This window comes from Pseudorca crassidens, chromosome 6 (assembly GCF_039906515.1).
Source record: "Pseudorca crassidens isolate mPseCra1 chromosome 6, mPseCra1.hap1, whole genome shotgun sequence".
NCBI lineage: Eukaryota > Metazoa > Chordata > Mammalia > Artiodactyla > Delphinidae > Pseudorca > Pseudorca crassidens.
Genome location: NC_090301.1, coordinates 38,172,771 through 38,195,980, shown reverse-complemented (window position 1 = coordinate 38,195,980; position 23,210 = coordinate 38,172,771). Strand labels below are relative to the sequence as shown.

The 23,210-nt window shown below is 39.4% G+C and overlaps 1 protein-coding gene across 7 annotated transcripts in view; it reads right to left on the bottom strand.

Moving 5' to 3' along the window:
• Positions 1–16,680: 16,680 nt before the first annotated feature.
• The window catches only part of ANKRD44 (ankyrin repeat domain 44), a 320,050-nt gene continuing 313,520 nt past the window's right edge, over positions 16,681–23,210 (bottom strand). For 2 of the 7 annotated variants that reach the window (XM_067741110.1, XM_067741113.1), the window contains exons 28-29: positions 22,521–22,556; positions 16,681–20,942 (exon numbers count right to left, since the gene is read on the bottom strand). In XM_067741110.1, coding sequence (XP_067597211.1) covers positions 20,695–20,942; positions 22,521–22,556 — 284 coding nt within the window. In that variant the 3' untranslated portion in view covers positions 16,681–20,694. Of the gene's footprint in view, positions 22,557–23,210 lie in introns of all 7 variants that reach the window. The other 5 variants (XM_067741112.1, XM_067741114.1, XM_067741115.1 and 2 more) reach the window with 3 other exon arrangements.

Genomic DNA, 23,210 nt, shown 5'->3' with positions numbered 1-23,210 from the left:
ACTGAGAGGTAAACTTATTGTGTTAAATGCTTATACCAGAATATAAGGAGGACATGATATTATGAATCTAAGTTAGAAATGAATGAATAATGAAGAGATAAAAGGGAGGAAATAAAAATAAGAACTGAAATGAATGAAATTGAAAATATACATATAAAAGGAAAGATCAGCAAACAAAAGCTGGTTTCTCAAGATGACTAATTAGACAAACCTTGGGCAAGTTTAATCAAGGGAGGAAAAAGAGGAGGAATAAAGGAAATGAAAAAGCAAACAAGATGCTGTAGATGTTAAAAAAAAAAAAAGGATATTATGATCCACTTCTGGCCAATATGGGGTAACAGAGACAAGATTTATCATCCTGTCTAAAACAACCAAAAAGCCAGATGCCAACTTATAAAAATGCACAATGTGAGAGTTGTGAGTTAAGTTTTATTTGGGGCAAAATGAAGACTATAGCCCGGGAGACAGCATTTCAGATAGCTCTGAGAAACTGCTCCAGAGAGGTAGGGGGGAAGGTCAGTATATATGTGATTTTGGTGAAGAGGGAGTACACATAATCAAGCACATATTTTTTTGCAGAAAGTTTCTGCTAGTCATGGGAAGCAGTTGTCACCATGAAGGATTTTAGTGCTTTTCTAAATATGAGGAAATATAAGAATTGGGCTCATAAAATCGGCTCCTGAAAATATCTAACCATCTGAAGCCCTGTTCTGCCGGTTTTTCCCAGAGCACAGAGTGCCTCGTTTCTGCTCTCCACCCTGAGCTCCTTTCAGGGGGTGTTGAAAGTCAGCAGCTGTAGCAGCACATGATGTAATTCTCGTAGAGGTAGACAGCAACTGCCAATTTGTAGTTGACACAGACAATATATATGAAATAACGATTTCCAAGACACTGGACATCAGAGAACAAAGAACAGTGCTCCCTAAGAGATGGAAAACGAATGAGGAGAGCCCTATGACTGGAACTTACTACCTTGAGCATTTCCAGGTCATGGTGGTGTAGGGAAGGGGAATCAAGGTGGAGCGCAGCAGGTTCCCTGAGTTGCTAAGAAGTTGATTGGCAGGAAGTACAGAGCTGTGAGTCCAGGGACACTAAAGAAGCTAGAGTTTGCAAGACAGTAGCACTCGAGAATGAGAACCTTGCAGAGAGAGAACCTAGTACATCTGCACATGAGTGTGAGGAAACTACCTGAGGCCAGAGAAGAGCAAATGAAGGCCTTAAGGGAAGAAGGCTGGGAGTTCACGAAGAGCCAGGAATAGTGCCTGCTACCACCAGCCAGTTTGGAAAAATCTCATAGTTCACAGACACTGGATGGAGTACTCTGAAGGAATTACCAAGCAACACGATAAAAGTTTTGGGCATGATGGATATTTTCACTCTCTTGATTGTGATGATGGTTTCATGGATATTTACATATGTCAAAACATATCACATTGTACACTTTAATGTGCACAATTTATTGTCTGTCAACTATATCTTGAAAAAGCTGTTAAAAAAAAAACTTTAAAAAAGAAAAATAGGGACTTCCCTGGTGGCGCAGTGGTTGAGAATCTGCCTGCTAATGCAGGGGACACGGGTTCGAGCCCTGGTCTGGGAGGATCCCACATGCCGCGGAGCAACTAGGCCCGTGAGCCACAACTACTGAGCCTGCGCATCTGGAGCCTGTGCTCCGCAACAAGAGAGGCCGCGATAGTGAGAGGCCTGCGCACCGCGATGAAGAGTGGCCCCGCTTGCCACAACTAGAGAAAGCCCTCGCGCAGAAACGAAGACGCAACAGAGCAAAAATAAATATAAATAAATTAAAAGAAAAAAGAAAAAAAAAGAAAAATAGAATCTAGAACACAAGTGTATAGTATATAATACAATGCATAATATATCTTAATATATCATAATATATCTTCAATAAATATTAGTTTCTTCATATGAACAACTTTATACAATAAATTTGAAAACGTATATGAAATATACGTATATGAAATAAATGAATTCTTAGAAAAATATAACTTATAAATATGACTCACAAAAGGGAGGAAGGCTGAATTGTCTTATATCCCTTAAAAAAATTAAAGCAGAATTTTAAAACTGCTCCAGAAAGAAAAGCATTGTACCCAGAAAACTTTTAGCAAATATTCAAGTGGAATAAATAAAAAACACAACAAGCTAAAAATAAAGCCACATGCTCAATACTTACCATATATGTAAAACACACTAAATTCAACAATTTTGAGGAAAAAAATCCATCCTTAGAAGAATATCACAATTCTATCAATAATTTATAGATATATAAAAGCAGAAAAAAATCAATAAGGATAAAGATGACTTAAACAGAATAATTTCAATCCTTACCCAAATATTTCCAGAGGATAGAAATAAAGACTCCTCAGTTCATTTTATGATACTAAAATATCTTGACGGTGTTCCCCAGCGGTCCAGAGGTTGGAACTCCACGTTTTCACTGCCGAGGGCCCAGGTTCAATCCCTGGTCGGGGAACTAATATCCCACAAGCTGCATGATGCAACCAAAAAAAAAAAAAAAAAAATCTTGATATGAAATCCAGTACAAAAAAGGAAAAAATTACAGCTTAATCACATGCATGAACATAGATGCAACAATACTTCTGGGCTGAACTTGCACTTGGACAAGGTTCAAGGCTTTCGGAGAAACCCAGAGGCAGAAAAGTGTTGTGCATACTGTGGTACAGGAGGTGAATCCTGCCAGCATGCCTGGAACTGTCCACCACAGCTGTGGCTGAAACCAGAAGTAGGCTGAGGGTGCACCAAAGCATCTGCTACCAGTAGAATGACAGAGCCAGAGCTCACATTTGAAAAGTTTACTCATGGTGCACGGGTTACTTGTTTTAAATATCATTTGTGCAAATGTACCCTCTTGGAGATAAAAGTAGCAATGAAAAAAATTTAAGTTTTTTAACAGAACTCATTTTTCCCACCCATCTTTTAAGTTGCTGCTCAGGGCTTCATCTTCTCTGACTCCCTCTGGTTGGATGCACCCATAATTCCCTGTGCACTTTTCTGCCACCGTACTTAACCAATTACACTTTCATAGCAATATTAAATAGCAATCTGTCTATCTCTCCCACTAGGTTCTGTTTTGGTCATCTTGGAATTCTGTATCCTCAGTGCTTGGCATGTAGAAGTTAACTAAACATTTGCTACATGGATGAATTGAGTAGTGAGTGAAAAACTGAATATGGAAATAAGAGTGTACCTACAGCCAGGAAATAGTAGGAGGAGACAAAAATAGAAACGAAGGAACAAAGCACAGGAAATTCAGTCTGAAATTAGATTTTCCTCATTTTAATATTCTTTTCCAAATTACTTTCCAATGCTAATATGTCTTCAATGCATCTTACTTGAACATTTTTTCTAATTGTTTTTCTTCAGGGCATCACTGAAGAAAGGTATAGCAGGTGATATCCACAGGGACAGGTACAAAACACTCCTGCTTTTCTTGCATGAGTTTTGATGAGGTAGGTATGGAGTAAGATAGATGGAGATTGACATATCGTTTTGATTACTGATAAAGCAGATATTGGAGAATGTGGTTTACGTCTGTGAGCTATACTGAACCCCAGAATTAGACTGACACCCCACTCAGATGTGGACCACCACTGGCTGCCTCCACAGGGTCTAGTCCTGTAATACTGTGGCTTGCAGACATTGATGCTTCCTGTGGGCAGCTGGTCCACAAGAGGAGGAGAGGTGGAGGAGTGGTGCCTTGATTGTCCAGTTCTTGCTCCCAAATTCATGGGCAGGTCACTTCTCCTTCCTAGGGTAGAGTGAAGGGATGGAGAGAATTACTCTAATTGATGTCTCTTCAGCTGGAAGAAAACACCAGGGGTGGGGAATAAGTGTTCCCGCTAAAGATAGCCATATTATAATTAAGGCAAAGTCAGTTACCCCCATAGTGGTATAATTATTTTTACAGGGAGGGGTAGCCAGCATGCAGAGTAACTTTTACAGTAATGGTAGATTACTTGAGATTTATTGGCACCATAACAAAGCTGGTTCAAGTTCAACAGTAGAACAGAGAAAGACACCAGAATTTAAAGAAATAGTATCTGTCCACCTGCTCTCTAGAGAAATGTTCTAAATATGTAATTTGGCAGTTCTTTCTAACACTTTTAAACTAAAATAAATCTTACTGGGGGAATAATTATCACATGCACGTAGTCCACAATTCAATGGATATAAAGTGTGTATGGTGAAAAGTCTTCATGCTACCCTGGTAATTACTTTTAAGGATTATTTTTCTAATTATGCATCATCAAAGGGGTGTTTTATTTCACTTGCCCTTTCATCTTGATTTGATGAAAACAAAGTCCTCAATTTACAAATGAACTTTGGGAGCACAGTTTGCTCGCAAGTCCTTTGGAATTCAGACAGCGTGGTAAATTTCTAGTTTCTTAAGGAGGCTCACTAGCTTTTGATTACACCTCAAATGCAGCACATTTACACAAAATAGTATAAAATTTAACACATTTAATCACGTGGTTTCTATGCTAAATTGTGCTCTGACTTCTAACCTGGACTATCAGAAATGTACCTAATTCTGCGCCATTTAACCCTCTCCCAAATCCCAGCAGACAGTATTCCTCTTCTCTTTCAACCTCTATGCTAGAACTATCATGGAAATGGAAAGAAAAATGTGTCTATGCAGAAACCAACAGCACACTAAAAGGATCATACACCATGATCAAGTGGGGTTTATCCCAGGAATGCAAGGATTCTTCAATATACGCAAATCAATCAACGTGATACACCATATTAACAAAATGAAGGAGAAAAACCATATGATCATCGCAATACAAGCAGAGAAAGCTTTCTACAAAATTCAACACCCATTTATGATAAAAACCCTGCAGAAAGTAGGCATAGAGGGAACTTTCCTCAACATAATAAAGGCCATATATGACAAACCCACAGCCAACAACGTCCTCAATGGTGAAAAACTGAAACCATTTCCACTAAGATCAGGAACAAGACAAGGTGGCCCACTCTCACCACTCTTATTCAACATAGTTTTGGAAGTTTCAGCCACAGCAGTCAGAGAAGAAAGAAATAAAAGGAATCCAAATCAGAAAAGAAGTAAAGCTGTCACTGTTTGCAGATGACATGATACTATACATAGAGAATCCTAAAGATGCTACCACAAAACTACCAGAACTAATCAATGAATGTGGTAAAGTAGCAGGAAACAAAATTAATGCACAGAAATCTCTGGCATTCCTATACACTAATGATGAAAAATCTGAAAGTGAAATCAAGAAAACACTCCCATTTACCATTGCAACAAAAAGAATAAAATATCTAGGAATAAACCTATTAAGGAGACAAAAGACCTGTATGCAGAAAATTATAAGATACTGATGAAAGAAATTAAAGATGATACAAATAGATGGAGAGATATACCATGTTCTTGGATTTGAAGAATCAACATTGTGAAAATGACTCTACTATGCAAAGCAATCTACAGATTCAATGCAATCCCTATCAAACTACCACTGGCATTTTTCACAGAACTAGAACAAAAAATTTCACAATTTGTATGGAAACACAAAAGACCCTGAATAGCCAAAGCAATCTTGAGAATGAAAAACGGAGCTGGAGGAATCAGGCTCCCTGACTTCAGGCTATACTACAAAGCTACAGTAATCAAGACAGTATGGTACTGGCACAAAAACAGAAATATAGATCAATGGAACAGGATAGAAAGCCCAGAGATAAACCTTATCTTTGATAAAGGAGGCACGAATGTACAGTGGAGAAAGGACAGCCTCTTCAATAAGTGGTGCTGCGAAAACTGGACAGGTACATGTGAAAGTATGAGATTAGAACACTCCCTAAGACCATACACAAAAATAAGCTCAAAATGGATTAAAGACCTAAATGTAAGGCCAGACACTATCAAACTCTTAGAGGAAAACATAGGCAGAACACACTATGACATACATCACAGCAAGATCTTTTTTGACCCACCTCCTAGAGAAATGGAAATACAAACAAAAATAAACAAATGGGACCTAATGAAACTTCAAAGCTTTTGCACAGCAAAGGAAACCATAAAGAAGACCAAAAGACAACCCTCAGAATGGGAGAAAATATTTGCAAATGAAGCAACTGACAAAGGATTAATCTCCAAAATTTACAAGCAGCTCATGCAGCTCAACAACAAAAAAACAAACAACCCAATCCAAAAATGGGCAGAAGACCTAAATAGACATTTCTCCAAAGAAGATATACAGATTGCCAACAAACACATGAAAGAATGCTCAACATCATTAATCATTAGAGAAATGCAAATCAAAACTACAATGAGATATCATCTCACACCAGTCAGAATGGCCATCATCAAAAAATCTAGAAACATGGGCTTCCCTGGTGGTGCAGTGGTTGAGAATCTGCCTGCCAATGCAGGGGACACGGGTTCGAGCCCCGGTCCGGGAGGATCCCACATGCTGCGGAGCGGCTAGGCCCGTGAGCCATGGCCGCTGAGCCTGCGTCTGGAGCCTGTGCTCCGCAACGGGAAAGGCCACAACTGTGAGAGGCCCGCGTACCGCAAAAAAAAAAAAAAAAAAAAAAAAAAAAAATTTTTTTTTAAATCTAGAAACAGTAGATGCTGGAGAGGGTGTGGAGAAAAGGGAACACTCTTGCACTGCTGGTGGGAATGTGAATTGGTACAGCCACTATGGTGAACAGTATGGATGTTCCTTAAAAAACTACAAATAGAACTACCATATGACCCAGCAATCCCTCTACTGGGCATATACCCTGAGAAAACCATAATTCAAAAAGAGTCATGTACCAAAATGTTCACTGCAGCTCTATTTACAATAGCCAGGAGATGGAAGCAACCTAAGTGTCCATCATTGGATGAATGGATAAAGAAGATGTGGCACATATATACAATGGAATATTACTCAGCCATAAAAAGAAACGAAATTGATTTATTTGTGATGAGGCGGATGGACTTAGAGTCTGTCATGCAGAGTGAAGTAAGTCAGAAAGAGAAAAACAAATACCGTAGGCTAACACATATATATGGAATCTAAGAAAAAGAAAAATGTCATGAGGAACTTAGGGGTAGAACGGGAATAAAGACACAGACCTACTAGAGAATGGACTTGAGGATATGGGAAGGGGGAAGGGTAAGCTGTGACAAAGTGAGAGAATGGCATGGACATATATACACTACCAAACGTAAAATAGATAGCTAGTGGGAAGCAGCCGCACGGCACAGGGAGATCAGATCGGTGCTTTGTGACCACCTAGAGGGGTGGGATAGGGAGGGTGGGAGGGAGGGAGACGCAAGAGGGAAGAGATATGGGAACATATGTATATGTATAACTGATTCACTTTGTTATAAAGTAGAAATTAATACACCACTGTAAAGCAATTATATTCCAATGAAGATGTAAAAAATAATAATAATGTAAATAAATAAAATATTTTTTAAAAAAATAGAAAGAAAGAAAGAAATAGGGCTTTGCTGGTGGCGCAGTGGTTGAGAATCTGCCTGCCGATGCCGGGGACACGGGTTCGTGCCCCGGTCCGGGAAGATCACATATGCCGCGGAGCGTCTGGGCCCATGAGCCATTGCCGCTGAGCCTGCGCATCCAGAGCCTGTGCTCCGCAACGGGAGAGGCCACAACAGTGAGAGGCCCGCGTACCGCAAAAAAAAAAAAAAAAAAAAAAAGAGTAAAAGAAATAACTTGTGTTCTTCTAACACTTACCCTGAAAGAATCCCAATGTGTTCCATAAATACTACCCAGTTCTAATTCCCACAGCAAGCACCCTTGTCTTTATTTTAAAAGTGGAAGGGGAATTTCCAGTACCTTGCTGCCAGATAAAGGGTAAGTGCTCCCAGGCAGGAAGGGCAAGGAAGCTCGCTCCTCTCCCCCACCACAGCCCCTGTAGCGTGTGCAGTGTAACCCTTTGCATGCCATGGCTGGGATAAAGCACACTCTGCTTCATAACTGGTCCCTCAGGGCTCCTATTATACAGCTGACCCATGGTCTCGGATCCCGAAGGGTTAACAGCCTGGATTGCTGTTTAGAAAAATAAAAGAAAGAAAAGAAAAAGAAAACGTTCAATTATATTAATTTTCTCAAAATGCAGGATGGGAAATACTCAAATAAGGAAAATATGTACAGAAACATGATACCAGTGCCTGATTTAAATTGATGCAAACTAGATCTTTAAAAACTAACTACACAAATAATTGCATGCAATAAACAATATAGAACCCAATTTTATACAATGGCAATAAAAGCTGAGCATGCAGTAGAATTACATATATTGGAAAAGATATTCAATAGATTGAAACTGCTAAAATTAAGAATCTGAAAAAAAATTCTCACACTTTCATGTTGTTTTCTATACCAAGGCAATAGCAATTTAAAAGACTTATCCTGGAGGAAAATTAATTAAGGAAGAAAAGAAAAGACCAAATGTGGGAATGGAGTTGGTTTACTGAGAATACTTGATTTCTTCAAGGATCCTACTGAAATTGGTCCAGGAATGGTCCCTCAAAGGACCATTGGCTGAAAAAGTGGAAAACCAGGGAGTTTGTGTCTTACTTCAGAGCTCACTTTTACTGCATCATTTTTTTTTTCCTGCAAGTGTGGGACAGTGCAGAATACAGTGCCTACCGGTATGATTCCAGTATACTGACATGGGGCACCAGAGGTTTAACACACTCTAAAGCTTGCCTTGAAGACTCTGGACTGCCCTGATATCTTGTCCTTCCATCCTGAGCTTTCACCCAGGCCCCTCTGCCTATATTCCAACGGGTGGGCAGTCCTTTCATCTCCTTTCATCTGCTGGCCAGGTCTCAAGGACCACTAGTGTTTGAGGATTCAGCAAAGTGACACCATCTGGAAATGCTCATCATTGCTAATTTGGAAACCTGTGGCATTTTCTTGGCAGGGCCAGATACAATTCATACATTCACTTATTAAGTTATTCAGGCACTGTCTTAGGTACTGAAATAAACATGGAGTAGAATAAGAGGCAACAGATATATGTAACTAAACGCTAGGGCTCCAAGTGGCTTAGTCTCTGTGTGGGAAGTACAGTCTAGTTTCCAAGTAGTAATTAAAATATATTTCAATATTTATTTATGTTTCTCAAATAATATTAAAGCAGTCTCAATTCAATTCCTCATACGTACAGACTTTGATTACCCAGAGCCTCATATGTTAAATCCCCCCATGGCAATGCTACCTTTCTCCGAACTCTTTGTTATTGATAGATTTAGCTGCTTTCTCCTAGGCCCCTAGGTTTTTCTTCTCCCTTTTATTTCCTGTTTTTAAATCACCCCTTGTTCTTTCACCCAGAAAAGATCCAAACTGTCCTTTGGCATGTGGCAGGGAGGAGATGGGGAGTAAGGAGCATAGACACAAGAATATTTCATCTTTATCACATATATAATCATATAATTACAATGGAAGGTAATATGATCAACGTTACTATTGGCATATTCAGGGTACCTTGGAAACACAGAGGAAGAAATCATTATTTCTGCCTTTTGTTTGCAGATAAAAGTTTAGGAAACACTTGAGAAGAGGACATTTGATCTGGGTCTGAAAAGTTGAGTTCAACAGGCATAATAGGGGAGGTGTATTCTAGGTAGAAGGACTAACAGAAATGGAGGCAGGAATATATGAAAGAGGAGAACCTCAGTCCTTCCAAAACGTCTACAGTGTAGGGTGGATGAGGGGTGCGAATGATGGGAAATGAAGAGATGGGGCAGACGCTTCTTCAGGCTACAGAGCTTGAACTTTAAAAAACACATGGTTTTGGCAGCAATTTTGAAAAAAGATTGAAGAAGGGCAAGACTGAAAGCAAAGAGATTAGCCAGGACATCACTGCAGTATCCTACAATGAGGGTCTGAAATAGGAGTAGTGGATAAAGAAATTAGGTAACTGGTTCAAAAGACATTTAGAAGACATGGAAGGAAGAAGACTTCCTAACCAACTCGATAAGGATAGCAAAGAAGAGGAGTCTAGGATGTCTGTCTTGTTTTCAGCTTGGAGAGACAGGATGAATTTTAATGCTACTGAATATGATAGGTACTATAGGTTGCTCAAGGAAGAGAGGACAAAAAGTGTGTTTGAGTATCTATGGAACAAGAAACTGGTGGAGATAGTGTACATGGTGCTTCAGAGTTCTAAGCTATGGAGCACATTGGCCATCTGACATCTCTCTAATACCATCCTGGAGTGGTGGTGGTCTGAAAGTCTTCAGTGAAGGGACTTTACAATCAGTCTTGTAGGAACCATGTCTACATTTACTACACATTTTTTAGATAGCTTTTCATGACTTTAAATTTGTTTTGCTGTAGTTAAAGCCCATTGATTTTCTTGCTCAGAGAAGGAAGGGCACATCTCCTTAATCTCTTCTGTCTAAAAGAAATTCTTCATCTATTAGTGGAAGGACTATTAGTGCAGTCAGCCTTCAATCATGTTTATTCCCAAGCATATGCATATGCCCACTCTACTGCTTCAGATGCTGTAGGTGGTTGGCAGTTACTCTGTTGACTAATGGATCTAGTCTAAGAATTTAAAAAGTCAGAGCTGGAAGGATATGAGAAGTTACTGACTCAAATCTCCATATTTTACAGTTGAGGAACCCTTTAAGCTGTTTAAATTCAGTTCCTTTTACTCTTCCTAAAAGGATGTATTCTTCAATTCTTAATGTATCTGTGGTTTTTATTGGAGCATCTCCAAGTGTTCTTCATTCGTCTTTAACTAGGGAGTTTGGAGCTGGTTCTAACGAACAGAATAAACCCAGCACTCATTAGAATGACTAATATACCTCCAAGTTCCTATCTATACATTCCAGTCTCTTTTTGTTTTAAAATCTGTACTGCAAAAACAATAAGCAACATAAATTCAGAGCACAAGTTGCCCACAAACCTAGAAAAATGGTACAGATGAACCAGTTTGCAGGGCAGAAATAGCAACACAGATGTAGAGAACAAACGTATGGACACCAAGGGGGGAAAGTGGTGGGGGAGGGTGGTGGTGGTAGTGGGATGAATTGGGAGATTAGGATTGACATGTATACACTAATATGTATAAATGGATAACTAATAGGAACCTGCTGTATAAAAAAATAAATAAAATAAAATTCAAAAAATAAGAAAAAAAGAGTTGCCCACAATTCTGTCACTTAATTAAATCAGTGTTTTAATTTGTCTACGTTACCTTCTAGCTCTTGCTCATAAACATATTCAGTTTTAACCTATTTTTGTAATATAAAACAATGTATATTCTACATTTTATATTTTCATAATTTAACATTATATCAAGTACATTTTCCCAATTAACTACAATTTCCCTACTTCCTTATACCCTCCTCCTTCAACATTGTTGGGTTAAATCCTGCTGTATCTTTGTCCATGATCGTATACATTTACACTGTATAGACACCTATAAACATAAATATGAATTTTAACAGATGTCCTCTGCTTTGTACTACCCAAGTTACTCTCATGTCATGAGGCTAGCAGCAAGGAAAATTAAGATGGATTATTAATATATACTGGAAAATATGTCCTTATCTCTAGGAAATGTTGTTAGCATCATGGAAGGCTTTTCTTTTTCAATATCTGAAATGTTGTGGGAAATTAATTAGTTTTCTCAATCTAATTTCTAGTGTCAGCTGTGACATCACAAAGCAAGCTCCCAGATGGCGCCCACTGAGCCCGTTATCAGATTTTTTAGCACTGATGCCAAAATGAAGTAGGCCCAGCAGCCTCATCAAAATTTACATTGCTAATGTGTGGGCCCTGTGTGGACCCTGTGAATGAAGTTAAGTAGAAAACCCATCAATTATCAGGTAACAGGCCTCTAACAAAGTTTCTACAGATGTTAAGTAATCATAAAATAGCAAGGAATAAATCTCAGGCCTGAAGAACATAAAACATGGCAAGTAACATAAAATCATGGGATGGACTTGGAAATGGAGAAATCATTTCTGCAAAAAGAAAATCAAAAGGGAACGATAAACCCAAGTCAACTTTCTGGTTTTTGTTGTTGTTAAAAATTGAGATTTCAGGATAAGTGAGTATTTTAAAGCAAATTTAGTTTTCACTTAAAGAGCAATACAGAATTCCAGTGAATTTAGTCTTTTGTCCTCTGTGGAAGGCCCACTGGGAAGTATTCAATTTTTCATTGTTGTCACTAAGACTGTCTGCTCCACACACTCCTTTTGTTCACTCTGCAGCTCTTAGCCGTCTGTCCTGTTTTCTGGAGAGCCTCATAAACACATTTAGGTTAAACCATATGGACATAAAACCTGTCATTGTATTAGAGTCAAAGTCTGGTTGTTATTTTTTAACAGAAATGCACTTGACCATTCTCACTTCTTCAAAAGCTTCATCCTAATCCTGGAACCAAACATCAGTCTGATAATAAATCAGTTTTGAGTGTGTGTCTTAAAGTAAAACACCTGAAAAACAGATGTTTTGAAGTGGCCAAATTTTCTCATCAATTCTGCTCAAATTCTATTTTAAATGGCTTTCAAGCCATTCATTATATTGGCCTCCTCAGTTTTTTACTTCTTTATCTTCAGTGCTTTTTCCTTCAATTTTCCTCAACCACCCACTCCTGTGATTATGTTCTTGACTTTGTCAACATCAAAACTGTACCACTTCTAAAATCTTTACTTCAAGCACCCCATGTTTTGCTTACCAACTCTGGTGCTACAACTCAACAATTCTTCCATCTTACCAAGCCCTTCAGTCCAGTGACTGGGCCACTTTCTCACTCTCCATCACCTCCCTCATATCTTCATTTCCCTCCTTACGTGGTTTAGAATCCATGATCTATATAATCATGTCTATTGAAAACACCGCAGTTCCGTAACTCCCCTTGGGCTCATTTGGCAAAGCTCTATCCCTGTTTAAGTTCCACTATCTACTTACTCTACGCCTGTACCAACATTGATTAAAAAACCCACCAGGATGACTGGTACCACTTAAAATTCATGGTCATAAATCTCAAGTGTGCCAAGCCTTACTCAGCAATCCTCCTCTGCTGCTCTAAAATGTTCCTTCTAAAATTACCCTCCCATCCCTTCTCACACCTTCTTCTTGTTCACTCCCAGACATTCCCCTTAGCATTGATATACTACATACAGCATCTCCTATCTTAAAAAACAAATACTCTCTCTGGTCTTCACATCCCTCCAGCTACTGCCTTATTTTTCTTCTTCCTTTTACCTTCTCCCCTTGCTTTCCCTCATTAAACCATCCTCTTTGGATTGTTGCCCCCCCCACTCTGATGCATCTGTTCTTGCAAAAGTCACTAATAAACTCTATGTTGCCAAATCCAGTGGTCACGCTGCATCATATCTTGACCTCCCAGAAGCAACTGAGACAGGAGACACAACTGACACTCCTTTCATACATTCTTTCTTTCCCGGGTTTCAGGGACATTTAGGTTTCTTGCTTTTCCTCCTGCCTCACTGGCCACTCCCTCTTGGTCTTCTCTGTTAGACCTTCTCTTCCTGACGTCTGAATGTTGGAGTGCCCACAGTTCAGGGCTCATCTCTCTCTACATTTACTCCCAGGGCAAGCTCCTCTGCTCATCTATAATTTCATTGACCTCAGCCCCAGCCTCTCTCCCAAACTCTAGACTGTTTACTTGACATAAAACCATCAGCAAGGTCAGTCAACTCTGTCTTCAAGAGTACCCAAACTGTGCCACACTCTGTTTCCCTTGTTGCTGTACCAATCCAAGCCACCATGTTGTTACTCCTCTAGACTAGCGCAGTAGCCACCTAACTACTCAGTAGGGTTCCTCTCTTGCCTCCCTATTGCAGTCAGAGTGGCCTCTTAAAAATGAAATAGGAACACAGCCATTTTTTTCTGCTTAGATTTCTCTAGTGGATCTTTAGCACATTAAGAATAAAATAGAAACTCCTTCTCCTGGCTCAAAACATTTTTACAAGATCTGGCCTCAGACCACTCGTGATCTCATCTCACACCACCCTTCCCTACCCCACAAGTCTCCAGCCACACTGGCCCCATTTCTGTTCCTGGAACATGCCAAGCTCATTTCTGCTTTTGGTTGTTGGCACTGGCTGTTCCCTCTCCCTGTTTCCTCCTTTGATCTCTATACGGCTGGCCACTTCCTTCACATTCAGATTTGAGTTTAGACATTTGTAATTCTCAGGGAACCCAACTAAAAGGAATACGAGTTATTCAAGTTTTCAATTTTGCTGGGTGCTTTATTAACTGAACATAAACACAGGTAAGATTTTTGTGCTCTAGGTACTGCTTCAACTTTGTACTTTTGAAAATTATAAAACTCTTCTAGATATTAAATATACTTCATTAAATTGTCTTTTAAAGGTAGAAAATGGTATTCTAGAAATTGGGTCTACCAGTGCCCAGAGAACCACGCGTGCCAACAGTGGTTTCTTGCCAGATCTTGCTATGGGACTGCGGGCCAAATGTTTCTGTCTTTATGAGCAGGGTTACCCCAACTGTGAAGAGGATGCAATCATCCCTTGCTTAAGACAAGAAATATACCTGTGCAGGCCTGTGTTTTTGTGTTTAACAACAAAGGAATTAAGTATTTGTTTCAAATCTGTGTAGCACTTTCCTCCACTCACCTGCATGTGATCTCACCTGGAGAAATACACAACCAGGGAACATGGACTCGACATTGCCTTCTGAAGTTCTTTTTCTTAAGCTTGGGAGCGCTCTTTAGGAGGGGATGCATAGTAGAGCATCTTCATGCAATTCCCTGTGAAAACAGATTTTAGAATATGGCTGGCTTCACAAGTAATACACTGATGAAGGAATGATTCAGAAAAAAGAGGAGAGCAAGTATATGAGCAGCGAGGTGGGGATGCATGGGCATTAGGGGTGGGGGGATTGTACACTGGGCTGGGTGGGACATTTGGTATCCCTGGCTCACCAAATGCTAGTAGCAAGCCCTCCCACTCCCCAGTCACTGTGCCAACCACTAATGCCCACACCTTTTCGATCACCCCCTGGAGTGCTTGAAAATGAATGAATGGCACAGCCATTATCTTTGCTGCTTCATATTTTACAGCAAATGTACCTTCAGTATGAAATCTGCTAAAGAGACCACTCATACAGTACTTTTACCCACAATATTTTTAGGTTGTGTTAAGAGCCTTTGAGCTTAATGTCTTTGGCCTTGCAAGCTAATTCTGGAACACATTAAGTGTGTTAAGTGAGGGACAGATGTATGGGGATCTAAACCTACTGAATGGCATTAGGGAGAGGAATCCTTTGACAAGCAGTTTGGAGACAAAGCACCACATCGATGTCCAACAATACAATTCCAGCAGCCATCAAGGGACTGAAGCCCTCAGTCCAACAACCCATGAAGAATCCTGCCAATAACCATATGTGTGAACTGAGAAATGGAGCTTTCCCTAGCCAACACTGGGATGATAGCCTGTGAGGGACCCTGAGGGAGAAGACCCAACTGAACCATGCCTGGACTCCTGACTCACAGACACTGTTACGTGATAGGCACTTGTTGTTTTAAGTCACTAAGTTTTAAGGTAATTTGTTAAACAGCATTAGATAACTAATACACCCAGTCTGCTCCAAACTACAGGAAATACTCATCTGCAGTCTAATTCATGCTTTATAGTCTTCAAGACTGAGAAACACTCAGGTCTGTATACTTGAATAAGGAGTAGGCAAGGGAGGGTAGTGCAAAACCTCCCTGAACATCTCTAGCAGAAAACAAAAAAAACCCCACAAAACATTGTATGGCAGGTCAGCATAGAGGAGAGAACATCTATAGGCACAAGTGTGTATTCAGATCACTAATTACACAAATTTGAGCAATTATATAAGTTCTCTGGGATTGGATGTTTTCATGAAAAAGGTGGTGATGGGATTGGGCTAGACTGTGAGCACTGCTAACATTCTAGGACACTGTGATCTGAGGAACTGGGGAAGCCACCCCCCCGCCCCAAATCTCTTTCTCATCAGCTGGAAACCCCATAATTAGGGAGCTGTTCCTTAGTGCTTCTAGGGACTGTTCCTGAGTTACTACCCAAGGGGAGACATTTTGAATGGTGAGACAGACGGAGGAGTAATTCTATGGATATCTTTAAGGACAGTGCTGAGAAGTAGGGTCTTGTGTTACTACAGAGCAGTTGAGGAGTAGTGGTGGCAGCAACAAAGGTAAGCGTGGTTGATTTCACAATTTTGAGGACCTATCAGGCTTCTTCTTTTCTGATATAGTGATCTATAGAGTTCATCACACTTCCCTCTTACTTTGGCTGTAAGGAAGTCTAGACCAAATTCAAGTTCAGTTACAGCCACTGCATTAAATTTCAGGATTCCCATATTTGTTTGAATTCTTTTTCCTTGTCCTAATTTTTCTATTTCTAGTTTCACATGTCTTTGTTGCAAGCCAGCTTAAATTTTTATGGAAAAAGTTGGAGGCATAAACAGGTAAAATAAACATAAAATATCTGTTTGAAATTTTTTGCTCTAATTGCAATTATATAAACAGAAATAGAAAATATGGAGATACACTTCTATCTTGATTATTTTCAAAATTTAAGGTTATTTGGCTTTGGCAGGCGACAAAGGTTTAAGTTAGCAGAATAAGTGGTAAAAGTAGCATAACTGGAAAAATTAAAGACAACACAAATTGCAACAATATTTGTACCGCTTTTATTTGTAAAAATAACCATCTGAATGCATTTCCATAGTATATTACAGTTAAGTACTTCATTACATTATTAGCATTCAGTAGTTGAAAAAGTATTAAACTGTGCTTGAGAAGATTCAGATTGGTTCAAAGTCATTTCCTCATTTTTACAGTCATGGCATTTACCAGAGTCATTCAACTCCAACTTACATAAGAACACGTTACAGACAAAAATCCCACTGAAATCATCCAACAATATTTTATGCTGTTACAAATATGTTATGCAAAATATAACACTGGCACCAGATTTGTATCATCGTGCTTTACAAAGATATATTGCACATGCTAAAGCATAAAATATATAGACGAAACTACCAAACAAAAGATATTTGCATTGAATTTTTAGATCACTGCATAAGAAACGCTTAGAATTACATTTTATACACACACTCAGATTGTCACTATCTTAAAATGCTCTTGCCCTATAACACTGACCTATGGTTTACAGTTTTGTAAAAAGAAAGCAGTTTAGCACTGCAATATCAAACAATTCCTATAGAAAACTTTGCATCTTCATTTTCATTTCAAAGCAGGTAAAAGGGGAAGGAGGAAAAAGACACTTTATACATTCAAAGAAAGGCGGAAATGAAAACTCACTGGTATTATATTGCTCTGATAACACTCAAATGAAAAAAATACCAAACATTTCACAGAACATTTTCAGAATATACAAATATAAAAAGGCACTCTAACTTCATATTACAAGACAAAAAAAGGGATGAGTTCTTCAACCAACACAACAGATAAGCAAACCTAGTTGCTCAACAGTACAAAGAATTACTAGTGCAGCAAATCCATTTGATGTTCTTGTCCTAATTTAATAATAAAATAATAAACCAAGCAGCTGTTTACTGCCTAAAGTACCAAAACATACTATGGTGCCCTTTTAGTAGTGATAAATAGAAATCCCCTGAGCTATTTACTGTGGAATCATAGCAGATTTTAGGCAATTTGGAGATAGTAACATATTTACCCAGGATAGGCAGACACCGGCGAATAGGTTAAGTGCGATGAAACATGATCCCCGTGTCTGTGGTTAAAATACAGTCTAAAAAGAACACATTAAGGTAAAAGCACAATGTTTTCTGTTTTTGTTTTTCTTAGAAAGCTATGTGGAAAATCTAGCTTTATCTCTAAGAGATGTATGTGAAAAGCAGAACTCATAGTTTTTAAAGTCGTTTCTTAAAGGAAAAGAATTGGTCTGGGGAAGAGGGAGAAAGAGAAAGAGAGCGGGGGCGAGAGATGGATTCAGTGAACAATTCATACCATGATTTCATTTTGTTCCTTTGTCTTCCTTCTTTCTAGCAGTGAAAGAGTGGGGAGAAGTCAGAACGCAGCTCCGTGGAGATAACGTCGCGTGGCTGCCACTGTTTTGCCGCAATGTTTCTTGTTCTCTGTGCTACTCTCCGGGGAAAAATGGTAATGCTGCTTCACCATTAAAGCAGGCGTCGCATATCCTGCTTTAAATGCCAACTGAGCAAGATTTCCATTCACTTCTAGAAAAAGACTCCGCAGTATATCGTGCTTCTTCAGTGTTAGATCTCCCTTATTTTCAGGGTTTTGGTAAAGATAAGGTCATTACTGCTCATTAGCAATTTATCCACTTTTTCGAAACTCATCTTCTCGAAACAAACAGAAAGGACAGAGGGAGGAGGGGAACACAACACCAAGAATTAAAAAAACAATATGGTGGTGTCAAAATTTTTCAGTGAAATTAATACCAGTTCTTAGAAGTCCTCTGAACAAGTTCTCATTTGTGAAGAACCCAGCATGAGTTTTTAATTAAATCCAGGATATTACAGAGTAAGATTAAAGTCTTTTACAATTAGATGAAATATATAATACAGTATCTGTATTTGATCCAGACATGATAGAACACTGTTTTAAAAATATCTCACATATATTATAAGATAGAAATTTTCAGGGTGAAAATGGAATCGATTATAAAATGTCGGAGAGCACTACCTTAATGCAACATGTTCCTTTCCTGTCTCTTCCTCAAGTGGAAAATAGCATGAGCTGGTGATTTTTATTTCTCTTCTTGGTACATGTGCCCACGCACTGACATAGTTTCCCATTAGGTTGCTGGGATCATGTGAGATTTTTCAGCGCATTCAGGATAATTTCTATATCTTTCTTTGGGCCACTTTTGGGCATATGATCCAGTACACACTTCAGTTTTCATCTCGCAGAAGATCACAGGACTGCAGTGTCTTTTAAGCTCTGAGCTGGCTACACACGGGCTGAGCCACTGATGTTTTACCCCTTTCCGACCGACGTGGAAGAACCTGAGGGCTGGCTGGAAACCTTAGGAGTGGAAATGCTGCTGGGCTTGGCCCCAGGACTGAGGGCCAGCCCAGGGAGAGTCCTGTGTATTTTCCGGCTTTTTCATGATTCCAAGTAAGACAAGTAGGAATTAAAACAGAGAACAAACAATGGATGTTTCCTCGGCATTTGTTTCATTTCAAATAAATACAAACACATTTACATCAAAAGTATATGAACATTTTCTCTAGTTTGGCAAAAAAATAAGCTTGTAGTCAACACATTATCAGTTACAAATGTTAAGCCATCAACTAGAAATCTGTGTCATAAGAAATATAAAACACAACAAAGACTGTTACGCAAAAAGATTACATTTTAACTCCATAGAAAAGCTATTTCAGTTCTCACTTCCACTTCGAAGGAAAACAATTTAAATCTTCCATTTTAGACTGAAGCATTTTGGTCCTCGTGGATAGCTGGTTGACGAACTACAGACATATATATATATAAATACATACATATACGTGTGCATGTGTATGTGCATAATCTAAAAAGTCTCATTCTTCTTTTTGTACAGCTATTCCAGGTGTGGAACGGGGTCCATTTGACCTAGAAGCTTTGGCAGAGGGAGCAGACACAGTATTCACTACGGTGACTTCATCATCAAGCAACTTTAATTGGCCTTAATTTCCACATTGCCCATTTCTACATCGTGCTTTCACTTTGTTCCCTTTTGGAGTCACACTTCCACTCACTGGGGCATGACTTTGACCGAGAAGCTCATTTAACATTTTACTATTGATGAACAATACTGATGGTTCTTATGTTTTCATAAAGTTGGTATTTTGATTTACAGACAAATTAATAAAGGGTAGTTTCATATTATATTTGCGTTATGTCTCAAAGTTTTGGTGCAATATAATTTTCACCTGAAATGTTACTGGAGAGATTTGGGTTCGATCACTCGGGTGAAAATTAGTCACAGGCTTGTTATGGGGATCACTGAGTGCTACCTTTATGTTAAATGAAGAAAGCCAAGTTCAATTTCCGTGAACTTTTCCCTTCATCTGGCAACTTTAACAAAAATCCTCAAAAAGAAGTTCTGGATATTTAAGTGCTTACTATAGATAGGATATGAATAATTGGACTCCTTTAAAAAGATTATTTCTGAAGATGAAGGCATTATTTCTGAAGATGAACACCTCTACCTTTGGCTTCTAGTAAGGAAGTAAACATCAAAGTGAGAAGAGGTTTGAGGCATTTCCTACCCAGCCATTCCCTCCCCTCCTGGGGGACATGAATGTCATATTGATACACTTCTGAAAACTCACCGCCGAGTGAGTACACGAAAAAAAATCTTTTAGAGACCAGTCCCCTCTCAGTTGCACTATCCACAAAGAAAAAGAATTAAATGCATTTTTTTATTCCTTACTTAAAATGAGAGGTAGACTTTCACAGAAGTATCTCAGATCTAAGGAAAATATGAAACAAAGCAAAATCGAGGCCCATCTGTGTGAGTGCTTTGCCCTACAGCCTAGCTGCCTTCCCTCGGTTTAATTAATTCCTTCTCTACTGGCTTCTGGAAGCTCGGGCCCATAATAATACTTGAACACAACATAAACCTGGAATTCAAGCTTCTTTCCCTTCCTCCAACATGGGTGATCAAGGAAAAGCTTCTACGGTCCAAAGTCAAAACGTTTCCGAATCAGAATCATTTTCATTGTACCCATCCTCCGAGCCTACGTTGTTACTGCACAGGCTAACCATGCTACCCAGGTTGGAGAGGGTCGTCCTGCTCAAACTGTCTTTTTTAAAACAAACGAAGTTGACAGCCGTCATGGTACTGGAAGGAGAAAAAGTCATCATGGTAGCCAGAATGAGGGCCAGGCAGTCAGCCACGTCTTTGTTAGGAGCGCAAGCCAGGGCCGGGGTATGACCTGGGCGTAAATGCAGACAAGGCAGTGGTTAGTCCAGGCAATCCAGAGGTGGTGTGAGCATCCCACAGTACATCTCGAACGACCTCACACGCAGAGATGTATGTCAAGTTAGAAATCATGCCAGGCAAAGGAGTTATTTCCCACAAGTCATGCTTAGGGTGAGGCTGGAGGGGACTGGGAGTGGGAGACATTTGATGGAAGGTTTCGGGTTTTTTTCCTGCTTACATGACAACAACAAAGCATTATATTATCGGAAGTTAGGCAGAATTTCAGTCTTCGTCTAGTGAACAGAAACACGAGGGGACGGGGGTGGGACACAATTCCACAAGAAACAGCCACAGGACAATCAGAAAGATGTTTCCACCTGAGAGCACACGCACACACCATGCGCTTCGGGCTGGGGCCAGAGCACTCTCATTCTGAGAACAATGACTTTCCACTGTAGGTAATCGTGTGTCAGATTAGAAAGGATGTCAAGAATCAGATGTCTGTAAGAGTCAGTAACACCCTTCTGTCACTTCATATATACTTTCTATAAAGTATGCACAGGTAACTGGTTCTGGAGAAATGGAATCATTTGAGTAGATCAGACACAGGAAAGCACTTGCTGTATGTGATGAAATGTACTATCATTTAAAAGAAACTTAAACAGCATTTTAAGTAATATCAGCACCACCAGCCAAAGTCCCGAGTCCTAAATGTAACAGATGTGTGGAAATTGCTATTTGCCACAGAGTTGTCATTCTCTGCCATTTGGACTTGATGGGTCCAGTCCAGAAAAGAAAACTGTCTCAACTCACGAAGCAGGTGCCATGGGGAGGTAGATAAAGTCTTCTGACTCCATCTACTCTTATTCACCCTTTATTCTACTGGCTGGAAAGGGGTTCCAGCCCCTTGTGCTGGCTAAACTTCCTACTAACCACTCGCTCATTTATTCAGAGGCACTGGCTCAATAAAACTTAATTTTTTGCTGTGTTACCAGCATTTGACCTGATTTCTGCTCCTCTCCCCCGCTTAACAGATGATTCCTTTCCCTGGTATGAAAACAAACAAGAATGGACAGATATCTTAACATTCCATTCCACAAAGGTCCGTGATGAGTAAAGGAATTAAGATTGTAGTGCTGTACAAAATTGTCCCAAATGTTCCTAGACCTTTGGGATGTAGCTAGGCTCGGACACAAGCTGCAGTTCTACAGGCCTGGGGCTCTTGTTCCTAAGGTTGCTGTGGGCTGGACAAGCTTCAGATACAGCAGACTTACACTAGTTTATTCTGGTCTCTTTAGTCATTTTGCAGAAAAACTGTGGGCCTCTACATGCCAACCCCAAGGTGTGTATGTATATATATATATATATATATATATATATATATATACATATATATATATGTATATATATAGTCGTGATAAGAAGGTGAGGGAGGGTGAGGCAGGAGGACCAAGGAGATGGAGTAATAGAGAACTTTCTGCACCTCCTACATGAGTCAGGTTGGGGACAGAGCGGGGTACATGCTAGGATAAATGGGGCTGCAAAACCAAAACTAATAGGAGTTAGCTAATGATGTCATATGGCTGCTTACTTCTGAGAAATAGGCATGAGCTGCTAATTCCAATACCTGTAATAAGCAGTTAATTGAGTTACGTTAATACATTTTAAAATACTTTAATTAAATGCTACAATTAATGCCACATTCAAAAAATTACGTAATTCATAAATAACCAGAAGTTCCTCTTTTGCTCCCCAAGGTTCAAAGGCATGGCAGTTTAATACAATTCTAGTATTCATTAGCTTTCAAAAGTTTTCAGGAAGCAGAGTAGAAAGCTTCTGTTAAGAGTTAGCTCATTTAGAAACGGAACGTGCTATAGATCAGAAGAAGCCTTTCAAGCCTAAATGTTAATTTAAAAATTTTACTCATGTTCCCCAAATATCCATACCGGAAATATGAGTTCTGATCTGTTCTTAAAAGAATAATAATAAGAGGTTTGATCTCAGAATGAACTGAAATACAAAGATTTTGTTTTAATTCGAGCCCTTGAGCATGCACTCATGACATGTATGATCCCTGACTCTTCAGCATATGCAGTTAGAATTGGGTTTGAATGCCAAGTTGAAAGTTTTTGAGTGTGTCTAACATATTTTAACCACCACGCTGAGGAGTTTGAGACCAGCTGCTGACATTACATGCACATGGAAGGCACTGGGGGGCTGCAGGGAGACTATATGTCTTACAACAACAGACAGGACAAATTATCCTTGTTTGACTGCTCAC